Below are 16,131 nucleotides of genomic sequence, written 5' to 3'. Positions count from 1 at the left end.
GGCTAATCTTATTTAGTTTTTAGTGTATCAGTCTTTATGTGACCAAATTAAAAGGGTTAAATGAACATGGAATGACTTTTCAGACAGCAAGAAATAGACAAATTCAAGAAAGTTCTGCATAATTTCTAGAATTACTGTTAAGCAATAAAGTTGCTGCTGCTCTGTGACACAACAAAGCTAATATTTATTGTAACAGTAACTATTCTGTTTAGCTATGCATAAACATTAATATGCTGAAGACAAAAATGAAACAAAAATTCACATCCTCATTGACGTGCTCATGAGGTGCACTGTTGGTAAAATAGTATCCTTTTAAACAGAAATTGCACACACATACATCGAAACCAATGCCAGATGACATAGCTTTCCTAATGAAAACTCTGTTTCTGAAAACAACACAAATAACCAGTTCCAAAAATCCTGCTGTTTCCACGGCAACAGGATGGGGCTTTTTGGTCTTCTTGAGCTGCTGAATGACACAGAAAAATCATAAACCAAATAAAATTAACCCAAATTGTCTATAGTACCCCGTGGTCTTGGGTGTCCGGGTGATACAAATCCAAGTGAACTCTATTCTTCAAATGCCTGGCAGCGATGCTTTTTATTTCAGGGTCATGTCAATGCTATACATCAAAGACAACAAGAACCAAACACAAAAGAACAACAAGAAAAGAAGAAATCAGTGCTATGAAACACATGGGTTGTTATTTCCCCAGTCCTGAGCTCCCACAAAGTCTTGAGCATCTCATATACTTAAATACACTAGTGTGAAATAATTTACACACATCCTACCTACTATATATGAAAAACACACACCATAAGTCACAGGGAAGTACATGAAGTTGAACAAAACAGAACACAAGGGAGCATGACAACAGACAAAAGGACCACAGAAGCCAACTAAGAGCTGGGCAGACTCCAGAAAGGTTTCAGTAGAAAGCACACAAAATAAAAGTCTGTCTAAAATTGCTATTATCATTGTGGTGGCATTTACATGGAAAACCCTACTTTCTGAAGAAATAAGACCAGACATGAGTGATATGACCACAGAAGATTATTGCCACTTCTGAATACAGATTAATATTTATGCAGAGAAAATAAATAGCAGGAATTAGCACTACTTTGGCCTCAACTATGTTTATTTAAGCTAAAAAAAAATCTTTTCTCATAGTGCTTTTTGCTGCCCAGCTTCTCATTTAAAAAAAACAGGAAAATTGTTCAAGCCACAAAAGTCCAAAATCATAAATAAACAGTCTTTACCATATTCTGTAATTTCTGTTCTCCTACTTTAAAAAAACCCTAACAGTTCTCATCTTGACTCACTACAAATAAACAGTGTCTGAGGAATAAAAAAAGGATGCTTGGAGATTTTATTTATGTCAGCTGCTCTAGGAATTTAACTTATGGTTCTAACATACAGATCAGGTATAATACTGTGATAGTTTACTAGAGTATAATTTTATTTTTTAAAAGTGACAGGAAAAGCTCAGTTTTACTTATGCGTGTTTGCTACACATACCCCTAGTTATTTGCCTGCTTATTAATGCTCATGTTATTGATGGCATCTTTTATTGAGGTGTCAGGTTTACTACATGCTCTTTCCTGAACAATATTCCAGTGTGAGACAGCAGTATACGCCTATGCATCAGGGGGATGGGTAGGGACAGTCGTGTCCCCAGTCACTCCTTTCCTCTACACACTGGCTGGGAATACACACACTGCTGCAAGGGCTAGTCCTCCGGACACGCTATTCCAGTAATGAACTATTAGTGCTGGTGTGACTCACTGCAGCTTCAAACACCCCCAATGATGTACAGTAAGACCAGCGCAGGGTTTTCCATCTGCATGCGTTGTTTATACTATCAGTTGGAGGAACAGCATGCCAGTAGACTTAACACATTCCCAGCTCCAAGGGAACCAGTCCAGCTTTGAAAGGAAAAGACATAAATATACTGGAGATTTATTCAGGCAAATAACTATAAAAGAATCTGAGAAGCACAAAAAGCAAAGAAAAGCAAAGACATCAAGAGCATGACCCAGACCAAAGTAAAAGACAAGACTTTTGAATCTCTGAACGATAATGGCAAATTTACCACTTTACTTTAAATGGACAGTAACACATAAGACCAATTTAGCTCCGATCATGTTACACATTTTCTATCTGTTTTTCACGTAACTTAACCTGAACATCCTCAGACTAAGAATTCTATCTGTCTCTGTTTGGACATGGTTGAGGACACATGAAACATATCTGTAATGCAAATATATTGAACAATGCTTTCTTTGCTTGCATATGTTGTATTCCAGTTCCTGAAAATTATTACTATAAGCATTCATGTTTCCAAAAAGTTTTATGGAGTCTACCCAGCCTTAGTTTCTAGCAGAGTGGTTGTAAAATAATGTTTAAATGTAATGATAGTATTAGGCATAAATTCTTACTCCTGCTCCACTGCAGTCATTTCTGGATCATTTGAGAGGCAGTTAGTTCTGGGCACAAGGAAAAAGAGGCAGCAGTAAACATTTCTTCTCAATTTATTTTCTTCTCCTTTTAAATATGACATAAAATTTTGTGGATGTAATAACTAACTGTAGTGAGTAACTTTTATGGCAGAAACACACAAATGTTATTAATAGGAATGTAGTGAGTTTAGTTCCTGCACCACAAATTAGTTTGAGAAGTATTTTTTTAAAGCTATTTCTTTAAGTTGGGGAAGGGAAACACTACAGTGACTTCATACATCCAACATTAACGACAATCAGTTATGCCTCATATGAATATTTAGTTCCCCTTTCACTTGTTATGCTGCAGCCTGCACCCTTGAATGAAAGGACTAACAAGAAAACAACTGTCTTCTACAGAGTTTTCATTGTCATATACTACAGTGCATCTGAAAACACTGGAAAAGAAGGGATAGAAGTCGCATTTCAAGGTTGGGTGGGCCTCTTTTGTTTAATAAAATACTCAGGTGCTATCAGATAACTACTTAAGCAGATTTATTGCTTCTGAGGCAATTTAACTACTAGAATCAAAAAAGCAGTGCCCAGTGTTTTACAGGGAATTTCTCTACAGCTGTTTTAAAAGCTAATCACAGAAGAGCCAGAGGAAAGTTTGTACTGCAAAAGAAGAAACTGTAGAAAAAAATACAACAAAGAGATAGTGGTAAGACAAAAATTCTGAAGCGCAAAAGCTAAAGAAAGAAGATTGAAAAGAAACTTCAAAAACTCAGTATCTTTGGCTACAAAAACAACAGGGAAAATGTCATATTAGACCCAAAAGACACAGCTCCCTTCTCTGGAATCTTGTGTGCCACACATGTGAAAAAAGTACACTGGATACTTTCTTAGCTCTCTCTGCTCAGTGAGAAAATTATTGTCCCCTTCCAGTTAGGGATTTCTATGGTACTTTACACTGCCTCAGTATGTCACAGTCAAAGCCCAGAGTTGCAGGTAGGAAGTATCTGATTATCAGTATTTGATCATCAGCTGCCACTAATTTATTAAGTGACTAGAGACAATACAGGTTTATCAAATACTAATTCACTGGCCCATCCAAGCAACACTGGAAAGACAGGAAAAGTTACCTTAACTGAGATTGAGTTATAATAGCTATCCCTAACTTAGTTTGTAAAAAATACTTAAAAAAAAATAATTACCTCCTAAAAACTTTACTAATCATCTTACATAATGGGTGAACAGTAGAAAATATTTAATGGACCATTTTAGTGGAGTAAAGAAGTTGTTTCAGTCCTCCCAATGACTATAGAAACAATCATCAGTAAATAGCAAATATGTATTTTTTATTATGTGAGGGTATTATTTTTCCTTACTGAGACCACATGGTACAAAAGCAGGCTGCTTATAGTGAGGGGGGAAGCCAGTTCACAAATCTGACAGCTTACACAGTAACTGAAGCTACAAGCTGACTGCTGTACCAAACACATAACGTAGTACTGCATTCAATCCATTCCTGTGAAGCAAGTAAACATAATGCCAGGAGTATGCTGAAAGCTATCTTACTTAGCTGTTTCTGAAGTTTCCCTCAGTTCTTCATCCAGTCTGCGTGAGTAAAAGTTATTGATATATAGAAACAAAGAAGCAAGCAGAGCATAAGAGAGAAGCAGAGCAATAGCAGAGCAAATAACAAACAAAGTACATGCTTCTAAAAAAGGCTCCCAGTATTATGCACTGACCCTAAAGCTCTTTGGTTCAGTATGATACCATTTATCCTTGTGCTGAACCCACCTGTAATTTGAAACTCCTTATTTAGCTCATTTGGAGGCAGAAACGTAAAAGCAGCAGGAAACTGAGGCATGCCCAGTGGAGAGAGCTGAAAGCATTCAGTTGCTCTGTCTGACAGTATTAAACTAGCTGCAGCCTGGGCCAAGTCAAGGGCACTTACAGTTGAGTAAATTTTATTTGCAAGGGAGGCTGATCTCAACAGCTTGAAGGGGAAAGTTAAGATTCCACATCATTGCAAGTCCTCTCTCACTCAGCTGTTGAGGTCACCTGCAGGTGAAAGGCTGACACACAAACTAACTCCATTATGAGCAGCAGCATGGGCTAGAAAGCAAGTTTTACCTCATTCTTCTTTTAATACACTTTTCTTCATCATACCTTATATGGTAAGAGTGGGTGAAGGAAGAGAAAAGATGTACAAGTTCATATGATATGACAGGCACACTGTATCCTACTTCTGCATAAATTATCAACCAACCACTCAAACCAAACCCTGTTGTAACTCTATATAAACTTTCTACAGGGGGGATTCCTCTTGACAATAGTGGTATCTCTGTTCTTGCTAATGGAGCAATTATGAAGCTGAAAGCTGAAATTTATTTTCTTTTGCCACAGGAATCTTTCTGAATTTGAAGCAGAAGGGAAGCTATCAGCTGAATGCTGCTCTTCCCCCTGTGGCATGGAATAACCACTCAAGATGCCTTGAATGCACATACTCCCTACATCATCTTATTAGGACATCATAAAAATGCTTGCCACCAAGGGGCAGGCTTGCCACCTTTCACATTTTTTTTCTTCAGCAAAATAATGACCTCTCATCTGGCTGCTGAAGACATGAAATAGACAGTTCCCTAAAATTCCTTTAACTTATAAAGTTTCTTTGGTACTGGGGCTGAGAGGTGAATGGACTTCCCAAACAATTTTCAGTCTACAGGGAAGAAAAAATGTGTGTAACACAGATGTGTGTTCTGCTACAGACAGTCTGACAGCAGAAACAGAGAAACACACTGAATTACCAGGTTAAAGTCTGGGAGAACTGTAAGAAACTAAAATTTTTACAGGAATCAGAAGAGGAAGGGAGGGAAGGAGGAAGAGATGGAAGGAGAATGAAAACATTTTAGGGATGTTAAAACTTTCTGGACATCTTTTTATCAGGTGACCAACAACCTTTGTGCTCCACATCCTTAGCATCATCCCACCTCTAAAGAAGTTACAGCAGAAATTACATTTGAGACCAAGTGCTTATGATCCCTCATTTCATGATTCTAATATACTCTTTCTACAAGCAATTCTGCAAGAACTGACCTTCCTGTTTGCTGCCTGGAATTACACAAATATCAGAGCAGCCACTAGCCCGATGAAGGAAATTATGCTGCTTTCAAAACTGCTGTGAGGCAGGTATGAAAACTCTTGCCTGGGTTGAAGAGATCTACGAGAGCTCTAAAAGGAGTGTTCTTCATACCTTGTCACTGACAAATTATCAGGAAAAGGCAACCATACTTGTGTGTTTACTCATCAAAATACCTTCTATTACAGAATGTTTGCATTCCTGAACAGGCTGTCTTTTCAATAATGACCCACAGGAAAACCATGATAGACTTCCAAGGTTTTCAGTCTTGGTATGCCATTTCAGGTTTTTGTTTTCAGGTCTGAAAAAAAGGCCACTTGAGGTGAGCAATCCAAATCAACTTTCTGCAGTATTTTAGTAGGCATCTTTCCTTTAGAAATACCTGCTTTTGAAAAACCTTTACACATAAGAAGCAAGAACTGAGACACTATGCTTCAATGCTCCTGGGTTAAACCATGAAAATCAATGAGATAAGGAAGGGTGAACCTAGGGTCTCTTTGTGGTTTTCTATTGAACAGGCTACCTTTGAGTAATTGCTTCAGTTCAAAGCTCTCTCTATGACTAAAACTTAAAAGTGCTTTTACTTATACTGGTAAAAGCTACAGAAAAATATAGGACAGGTGACAGCTGTGGAAGGGTTAAACCTTTACCTTATTTTCTTTTGGGCTGCAATTAGTGAGTTAACAGTCTGTTCCAATTCAGATTATATAGTCATAGGACTGATAAATGGACACTGAGCCTGAAATTTTTCCTCGTTTTTACCAGCAGTATAATATGGTCCAGTATGAAACCCTCCTCTTCCTATAAAAACTGGTTCCCCTAAGTGTATATATATCGTTGTATGCTGTGATTTTATTACACAGTGTTTTCCTGCTTCTGAGTTTGACTGAAATTTTTGTGGAACAACACATAAGCCTGTGTAAAAATATCAGGAAGGGGCTTTCTGTTTTCCTTAGTGGCTCTGAAACACTATTTTTAGTTTGTGGAAAGAGATTTCTTTCAACCTCCAGAATAAGTACATGCTTACTGTACATCACTTACCTGACAATACTGTCTGGTATGTGCATGTATTCCATTGGAATCATTTCACGAAGCTCTGCCAGTGTGTTGACATACTGTATCTTACTACTGAACTTAGAACTGAAACACAGAAACAATATGTTAACTGACTTTCCCCAAAAATCTTTCATGATATATTAAAAAAAACCCAAAAACCAGAAGGCATGTACTTAATGTATTAAATGATTTTGTCATTCATATTTCAATTACAAAGTTCAGCTAATCGTGAGCATGCTCGAGTTTTAGTGGTGCTGGAATCAAGTCTAGACCTTTTGTTCTTCCTTGCTTAGGCAAGTATTTAGGGCAGCATTGTACATTGTAATATCCACATACTAACTAATGCAATTAGTTATACAGTTCGAAGGAGATGGATTGAAATTCTGAGAAGAATAAAATATCCTACATGATATGCAAAAAGAGATAGAAAACATACACTTGACATGGCCACAATGAATTAACGTCAAGTGATCATGATAAATTGGCATTTATATTTGACACTGATTCTCAATCTAAGATAAAACTAAACTTCCTCATTTGTTTATATGAGTACATATCATATTGTGTATGTGCATGCCTATTCTTACTGCAGGGCCTTATCATGAGGAAATACTTCCCCTGTTCACTTCAGCTCTGCTATTTGATCCTTTATTGTGTTTGAGAAATGGTCACTCAGGAAAAGGCTAAAATATTTAGAAAACACTTCAAAATAAAGCTCTTAACTTGTCTGATTATTTTATGTGCATCAGCTCACAAGAAATCTACCTTCGTAGTTTGACTCACAAAGCAATTTTGCAAATTTAGCACTAGTCGCATTTAGTTTTTAAACACCAGTTAACAGTGAAAAGTGCACATTGATAATATATGTTTTTAAGTGTTGACCAGGAAAAACAATACATATTCTTCCCTATTACTTCTTACTCTGAGATTTGCACTGTACATGTCAGTGGTTTGGTGAACAGCTCTGGGCTAGCAAACCGCCACAACCATCAGCCTGAAATCTAATCAAGTTTCGATCTCCTTACATTGCTTTTTATTGAATTGACTCTTCTCATGCCTCCCAGAGTTTTTAACTCAGCTTTCTCATAGTGCTCTTCTGTCCTCAGTGAAGGTTCAAATATCTTATGTCATCTTCCACAAAAGTCACTCTGGTCATGTGTCCTGCCCACCTTTTTTCAGCTCCCGTTTGCCCTTCATGTTCTTCTTGTACAGAGACTCAATTTACACGGCTGAAATTGAGAGTTTTAACTGGCCTCTATTGTGCCTAGTTTCGTACCGCTAATTTGCTTTGCAAAACTAATTAGAATAACATTTTCTCCTATTTTGCAATGCAAAACCTCTAGTCACAGCTGCTCGGTATGGTCATTCTGTATAAATGACTAAAGAATTGAAAGAGACATGGCATATTTGATTTTTAAAAAATTTTACTGCCTACTTTTCCTCTGGGAGCAAATAGGATGCCAATAAAAATAAAATGCAACATAAAATGCAACTCAGTGAATTCCCATCATCACTGTTGGTAATTCCAAAGGTTGTTTCCCTGTGACTCTGGTATTTTTAATTGCCAAATTTTACTGGGGATTAAAGACTCAACATCTGAAAGAAGCTCTGCTATGACACTCTGCCTGTTACGCTTTGGCAGTGGCAGAAGTCATGTGCTTTCCCATCTCAACACCAAGCTGCCAGGGCAGAGCACCCTGCCACAACAGACACCTCCGTGTCCTCACCTGAAGCTTGGGGGCTGACCCCTGTGAGGTCTGTCATGATGTGCATCTGATTGCTTCTGTAGTTGATCTTTCTTCTTTGGCCTGAAGCAACCCTTTCTCACACCTGTCAATTTGCTCTCCCTGATTTCAGGGTTTCATCTGAATACTTGCCTGTTTCTTCAACAGCTTTGGAGGTCTTCAGAGGCTGTAACATTTGCTTTTTTACTAATCAGAGAACTCTTTTGGCGGCATAAAACCTTTTTTTTTGGAACCAGGACTCCTATGCATTGGAACAGCTCAGGGTACTGGCAGTCCTCTTGCATGAGCAGCAACTAATTTTTCATAAACTCAGAACTGTAACTTAATCTTGCCCTGTAGCCAGGATTCTTTAAATGAAGTGATTATCATAACATGCAGATCCCTTTTCTGCATGCCTTTTAGCTGGGCTTGGAACAAAGACAATTGTAAAGGACTGAATTGTGATTTCTGCACACACAATACACATTTACAATGTCATGCCTCTGAAGTTTGCAACTAGATACTCATATAAATCACAAGTATTTTTACGCTCAGTTTAGGAAAGTCATATTCAACTCTCAAAATCCCAACACGAACTGTAAAACAAGTACTCTTCTGTGAAAGACTAACAGCCATGTTTGATCATTTAAGGTGTTTCTGTATACTTAACAATGTAGAAACTCACTGGTATTCACTACATACCTTATGAAAGGTCGTGTCACAGCCAGAATTGTCCTGATGAACCATGATGGATGAACAATTATAAATGATTTCAAATTCTTCCGTAACCTAAGTAAAAAATAAATGGTTTCTTAAAAAACTCACAAAAATAAAGCCACAAAACACAAAGAAAGATCATACACAGCAAACACTGTCTTACAGGGGAGTAACAAAAATGGACAGTGTTTAGATAATGGCTGTGGGTCAGAAAGGAAAACAATACTCACCGTCGATCAATCATCTGGTAACATTTTTTCATCCAACCCAGCCCAGGCATCCTCCTTCTTGGTGTTGCTCCATTCAAGTAGACAATCATATAGTCTTCAGCGACCATCAGCTCTAAGGTACTGATTACATAGCTGATAAAAGTACAGAAGAGAGCACATACTTACACCACCCACTTAAGCCCAAAATAAATCAGTCTACTATGAATAAATCAAGGCAAATTAACCAATTTATGACAAGACAGTGTTTTCCTTTAAACAATCATGAACACTTAGCACTAGTTGCCAGGCTACCTGCAGATGCATGACTAGAAAACCACAGTCTTATTCTGTCTTCAGAAATACATCGTTTCCTAACATGAAGTTTCATAGTTAGTTTTTCAATCCCACAGGTGGCTTTGTTTTTTCTTAAAAGGGCATAAAATGATGAGATTTTTCAAGGGACAGCACAGCAGGACCACGTGAAGTTCCAGGAAATTCTGAGATTAGCAGCTGAGAAACCTGTCATCACTATTAGTTGTCACATAGTGTCAGGAGAAGATACTTGTCTATGATGCTTGTGATCCTCACACTACTGCTACTGAGTCTGTAGCTGCTAACTTCAAACACTTTGAATCTCAAAGGCAATAAAAACTGTCCTTCAAACTGCCTTTTGACAGGACATAGCACTCCATTTTGTGAGCAAAACACTCGAAATACTCATTAAGTGCCTCAGCTGAACAAGCATAATTCAGACAGAAGAGTATTCTTGAGGCCAAACTCACCTTACCTAGAAGAGCACGGTACTCATTCAAATTAAAGGGTAGCTTTAAATCTAGTTTCAGTAGTCCCTACCTCACCTGGGAGGGGTTAATCACAGAAATGTGCAAATTCTTCTCTCTACTGTCCAGCCCCAAAACTACAATGAAAAATCTCAAGCTGCATCTTAAAAACCTGAATGTCTGAGTGTGCTCACTACAAAAGGCAGCTCTGTCCCCTAAGGATAATACCCCCTTTCACAGGTGTATGGGAATGACACATGATCGAATCTGATCCTTAAATTCCTTAAGATACAGTTTCTTCAAAAGAAGAGTAGGAAATCTAGTTCTAACCAAAGAGAGTGATATTTTACCCAGGCATAAAGTAGGCACCCATTAACTGAGCAGTTGCATGCATTTGATAAATCCAATCTAAATCACTACGTACTCAATGCTTTTCACTGCTCTCTTTCTCACCTGGCAGTTCTGCACTCCTTGATTTTGCCTGGCATTTGAAAAGGGTCATGTCTAACAGTGAAATATCAAAATGAAGGATTGCATGGACATTCTGATGCAAAAAGCTTGATTTAACTGAACCTACTGACTATTTGACAGGTTATGAAATCAGCCTTTCTGACACAGAACAACATCTAGTGCTTTAAAGGCACTGCAAAATACAGAAAGCTTTCTCCAGCTACTTCTGAAAACACTACAGTTACAGAAACAGTGACTCCCTCAAAAATGTCCATGCTTGCCTAGATGAAAAGGGAATTGTGAATATTATGAATAATCAGCTATAATATGCATATTCCTCATCAGGAATAATAGGCATATCATAACAAAAAGGAATTTCTGCTAGTTTTTCAGTTTTATCTCATTTATCTCCTGTACTTTCACTGAACAGCTCTTATTCATAGTGGTCTGAATTAGGCCATTTGCCATTTTAGGAATGCTGAGTTCTGTAGCAAACCTCACCTAACTGGTAATTTCTTATTATTTTGTAATAATGGTAATTTCTTCACTATTTGAAACGATGGGACAGAATTTTTCTCATCAACTACACCGATTCTCTTACCCTGAAAGCAGGAAGTGCTTGCTTTGAAATGAAAGCTTCCTCATTAAGGAAGGGGGAGGAGTAGGCACTGGCCTCTTCTCTCTGGTGGCTAAAGATAGGACCCGAGGGAACGGTAGAAAGATAAGCAGAGGGAGGTTCAGGTTGGACATTAGGAAGAGATTCTTCACCCAGAGGGTGGTGGAGCACTGGAATGGGCTCCCCAGGGAAACAGTAATGGCACTGAACCTGACAATGTTCAAGAAACATTTGGACAACGTCCTCAGAGAAATGGTGTGAACTTTGGGGTTGTTCTGTGTTGTGGGGCAGGAGTTGGACTGGGTGATCCAGGCTGTCTGAGGAGGTGGCTGAGCCACCTGACCTGGAGACATCTAAGAAGACAGACATGGTGTCAGGGGACAGGGTTTAGTGGTGGACGCTGCAATTAGGGTAGTGGTTGGACTCTGTGATCTTGAAGGTCTTTTCCAACCAGAATGATACTGTGAAATATGACACTGTGAAATAACAACCATTTAATGTCAATCACAGTTATTCTCAGCTTTGTTCCCTAGTTATCAAGTTAAAGCAAACTGTAGCAATTCCTCTCCTCTAAATTGCTGGGCATTGTGTAAACCAGCTACTGTACATGACATGGAGGTCCAAGGGGCTCTACCAGACAAATGCCAGCAGTCTGATATGGAACTAAAACACTCAATCTTGTTTTTCACATGTAGATAAAATGTTGAAGACGTTGGCTGTCACCAAGTGTATCTGCATGGACTGGAGCTTTTAAGGAGACTGGGTTTGTGCTCTTGAGGCCTTGGAAGCTGCAAATGGCAAAGGCCAGGTCTATACTGGCTTTAGAAATTACTTACTGGGTTTTAGCATAGATAATGTAAGAATGATTGATATTTTAACAGCTCTAAGTCAAAGTAGTTGGAGGCAGGAAGTGCTGCCTTCACAATTTTTGGCTGCTGAAACAAGTTGTTATTAGCAGTAACTTTCCTGTGATAAATTTGGGTTCATGTCATGAAATTTGTGTCCTGCCCAACTGGCCCCTGTCACTTATCCTTTCTGGAGTCAGGAAAAAAAACTTAAGAGCTGTTTGTGCCAGCAACTGCCACTTATCCTGTAATTTTACAAGTGTCACAAAATGGTCTTGTGACTCCTAAACACAGCCACAGTATATATGAAAAATATCATAATAGATAATAAACAATGAACAGTGAAAACCAGTCAGGTGGCCTAAGTCCTTGCTGACCGTTTTCAGCAAGGGCTGGAAATCACTAGTGAAACAGTGCCATGCCTGCAGGCCTGTGAGGCTGAAGGCGCTGCATTCCTTGACATTTAGGGAGATACTACTTGCCAGATTTGGTCTTGAAAATGTGCCTTAATTTGAGCAGGTAAATAATACCAAAATAATACTCCACTGAGCAGTTTACCTAAAACTTTCATTTTCCTTATAATTCACATTACTCCCCTTCTAATGACCAAAATTACCTCTTAATTAAAGACATGTTATCTCTCAGTACGTAATTATGAGTACTAACTCAAAAGACTCTGCCACACCGCTCACGTATCACTCACAGGAAAAGATTTTCCATGACATAGTTGTAATCAGTTCGACTGCTGTCTGGCAAGAAGCAGGCTGCAAACACAATGATAGCATTCAGACCATCACCATAGTACCCTGTGAAAAAAAACGAAAAGGCAGTTTCGTCTTTGTCAAAGGCTCTTAAGATAAATTTTGAAAAGAAACCTCCAATTCCTGGAACAGACTGATTTTAACTGCTGCTAAAGAAGACTGAAAGTGTTCAAACTATCATCAAGTGATAAGGAAGCAAGATAGTTGGATATGTAGAATTCCTGAAAAACACACTTAGCACAACCATTAATAAACATTTTTATAGAGAGTGGCAAACCCCCTTATTCTACTGTGTAATACAATCTTACCTGAACTTCTAGTTCATTGCACCTCTAAAGCAATTGTGTGCTGAACACTCACCTTAGGCTGAAGGATAAGGGGCTAAAGAAAACAGCCTACATTTGTTATTCTTTATGTTTTGAATGATGTTTCACAAAGTCTCACGATACAATCTCAGTTGGCTAGTGCAACTCCAGTGGCCCCAGAACATTACAAGGACGACTGCACCACACAACACCTTACAAACACCTAGGGATTGGTTAAATCTTTTGCTGCAAGCTTTGTGTAAAATACGTATTTACCTTGGACACTGCTGTTGTCCAATACTGTCATATTCTGGGTTGTGCCACTGCCTAATGATAGCTGTAAAGCCTCAAAGCTGCAGCACTACCATTCTTGGGTCCAAGACAGTTGCTTGAAACGCAAAAATCTTGTGATGGATTTATGCTGGTTAATTTTCCTCCTTTGCAACTGCTACAGATTTCTGCATTATTACCAACAAATACAAAACACTCGCCAATTTTGTGGAATCATAGAATGGTTTGGCGTGCAAGAGACTTTAAAGGTCATCTAGTTCCAAACTCCCTGGATGGACAGGGACGTCTCCCACTAGACGAGGTTACTCAAAACCCCATCACAACTGGCCTTGAACACTTCCAGGGAGGGGGAATTCCAGTTTAAAGTTTTGTTTAAAAGATATGTGCAACCAGGAGGCAATGGATAAATATGCTGTAGAAATGTTTGCAGGTGGATAACACTAATGACACATAGAGACAGAAGCTAGATATACTATGAGAATTATTTGAAAGCCTTTCAAAAGAGGTTAGTAGAAACTAATGACAAGGGAGAGATTATAATGTTTATAAAGGAAACCCTGAATCTCCTTCAGAGATAGGAACACATTCCTGATAAAATCCAAGGATGATACTTGCCTCTGCACTTTCATAAGGACATTTTAAGACTTTCACAGCACTTTTTGGATACTAGAGAGAAATACCCAAGCCTAACTCAAATGCTTGTAGAATTTTCTGCATTCTAGCCAGCTACACAAAGCAAAACTCTCAACTGAAATACAGAGTTAACATACAATATGTGTGTGCTAACCAGAGAAGAATGAGAGAGTAGATTGTTTTCTACTCTCACTCAACACCTAAGTTGAGACTCAACTAGCTAAAATAAGGACAAGATGTTTGTGTCAAGGAAGTTATCTCTTGCATGGTTTTCTAGAGATCTTCAAAGAATCCAGAATCCCTGACAAAATGGGTGCTTCAAGGCACTTGCCCATGAAGTCTTCCATTCCAAGCATAATCACAGATGATTTATCTCAATATCATCTCAGTTGTAAGGACATGCACAGAGGCACACTTCATTCAGGGCTCTCAGCTGTTCCTTAAAGGGCAGAAAGACACCACTGCTCCCCCAGTTCCATAGGGGAGGAAAAGAAGGATATGTCTGTGAAAAGTATGCATGTCAGAATTAAGTCCCCTGCCTCAAGCCGTACTGTTTCAAAGCAAGGCTTGACAAAGCAACCCGCTGAAAGATGATGCTGGACTTTTTTATTTTTTAATTCGATTTTGTAGATTTGACTAAATATAATGCATTTGATAAGCTGATAATACATACTGTTGACATAACATCGAGTTGAGAATGCTAGCTAGCCTAGACCTCATTCACTGAAGAATAATTCAGACACTGCAGGAAGCTTTCTGTCCTTAGCCTTAACTCTATCCTTCTATTATCCTGTATTCCCAGGACTGGTATTTATATTTCATAAAAGCTGCTATATATGTATGCACCAGTATCTAGTAGGAACTGTATGTGACAGTTTTTGCCAGCACCACTAGTCATACCTAAGCTAGTTTACAGCATACAAAACACATATAAATAAACACCATTAGCAAGGCTTCAAAATATTTTATGTTTGTTTCCTAAATTATGCCATCTGTGTCTGTTTGCTAAACTGTGTCTGAGGTGTCATCACACTCATAAATCTTTGATGGTGGTGTTATAGTGGGAAAATGCTTGGAGGCTTAAAAGTCTTTATTAATTCCAACTAAAACTTCCGTGCACTGGCCACTGTGAAGATCTGCAAGATTCCACGTAGCTGCTTTTAATGTAAATGTGCAAATTTGAGGACCACATCCTCAGGCAATATAATCAAGCATAACTTATTTACGTCACTTTTACCAGGCAGAGATTTAACACTGAAAATATACCAGAAATAATAGTTTACCTTTAAATGACATTACAGCAACACTGTGACAGCAGCATCCTCATACAAACTCATGGATCTTTCCTCTGAGATGCTAAGTTACCTGCCTAAGTATTTGCAGGAACAGAGCAATTAATCCTTAATTAATACCCTACTTAACAGCAAATGGTGCTCCCCAAACATACAAAATCCAAAGATAATTTAACTCTGACACACCAAGAAAAAAGCACTGAAAAAACATTTGTTTCATTTTCTTCCTTCAATATCTATAGTAATATTTATCGATTAGAATTAATTAATACATAAGTGTGCTAGTAACATCAGAACTACAACATCTCTGAGGAGGTTAGGGTGCAAATGAGCAAATGACATGATGTAGCAAAGATGAGGTAATTTTCCTACTTCAAAAGTTTTCTTTGATATGATAGAATCATAAAGAAATTATGCAAAAAAACCCCACATAAAATGGTTGCTGGCGAAATACTATCTGCTGACAACCATAAATGGCAGAAAAATAACATGAGGAGCTTAGCCAGATGAAAGGGAGCCCCAAGGAAAACTGTATCTTTATTTTTTGCCACTCTGCTTGTTTAGGTCTGTATGCACACATAAATAATTCTACTAACCACAAAGCACTATACTTTCTCATGCAAAAGTTTTTGCCAAAATCCACATAATAAAGTTTTCAACATTTTTTCTTCTGCAGGATAGAAGTTTTTTTCCTTAGTGTAAGACAGTTTTAGCATACAATAACCATATTGTTACAGACATACAAATGTAATTTTATTTTTTTGCTCCTGAAGTTGCTTTGTATTTAAAATACTCATTCGTCATTGCCACACTGAATTGAAAGCCAAGCTGATTTCAGGCGTGGCTGAAAAATAAACTCTTTCACCCCT

The 16,131-nt window shown here is 38.2% G+C and overlaps 1 protein-coding gene across 1 annotated transcript in view; it reads right to left on the bottom strand.

Annotated features, from left to right (window-relative positions):
- Nucleotides 1-2,435: 2,435 nt before the first annotated feature.
- The window catches only part of PRUNE2 (prune homolog 2 (Drosophila)), a 114,256-nt gene continuing 100,560 nt past the window's right edge, over nucleotides 2,436-16,131 (bottom strand). The window contains exons 16-21 of the mRNA XM_009994978.1: nucleotides 12,684-12,786; nucleotides 9,312-9,443; nucleotides 9,067-9,153; nucleotides 6,626-6,724; nucleotides 4,018-4,056; nucleotides 2,436-2,487 (exon numbers count right to left, since the gene is read on the bottom strand). Of these exons, the coding sequence (XP_009993280.1) occupies nucleotides 2,436-2,487; nucleotides 4,018-4,056; nucleotides 6,626-6,724; nucleotides 9,067-9,153; nucleotides 9,312-9,443; nucleotides 12,684-12,786 (512 nt within the window). The remainder of the gene's footprint in view (nucleotides 2,488-4,017; nucleotides 4,057-6,625; nucleotides 6,725-9,066; nucleotides 9,154-9,311; nucleotides 9,444-12,683; nucleotides 12,787-16,131) is intronic.

Source organism: Chaetura pelagica, unplaced genomic scaffold, assembly GCF_000747805.2.
Source record: "Chaetura pelagica isolate M959 unplaced genomic scaffold, ChaPel_1.0 scaffold330, whole genome shotgun sequence".
Taxonomy (NCBI): Eukaryota; Metazoa; Chordata; class Aves; order Apodiformes; family Apodidae; genus Chaetura; species Chaetura pelagica.
Note: the sequence above shows the minus strand (reverse complement) of the source record. Positions and strands in the feature narration are given on the sequence as shown.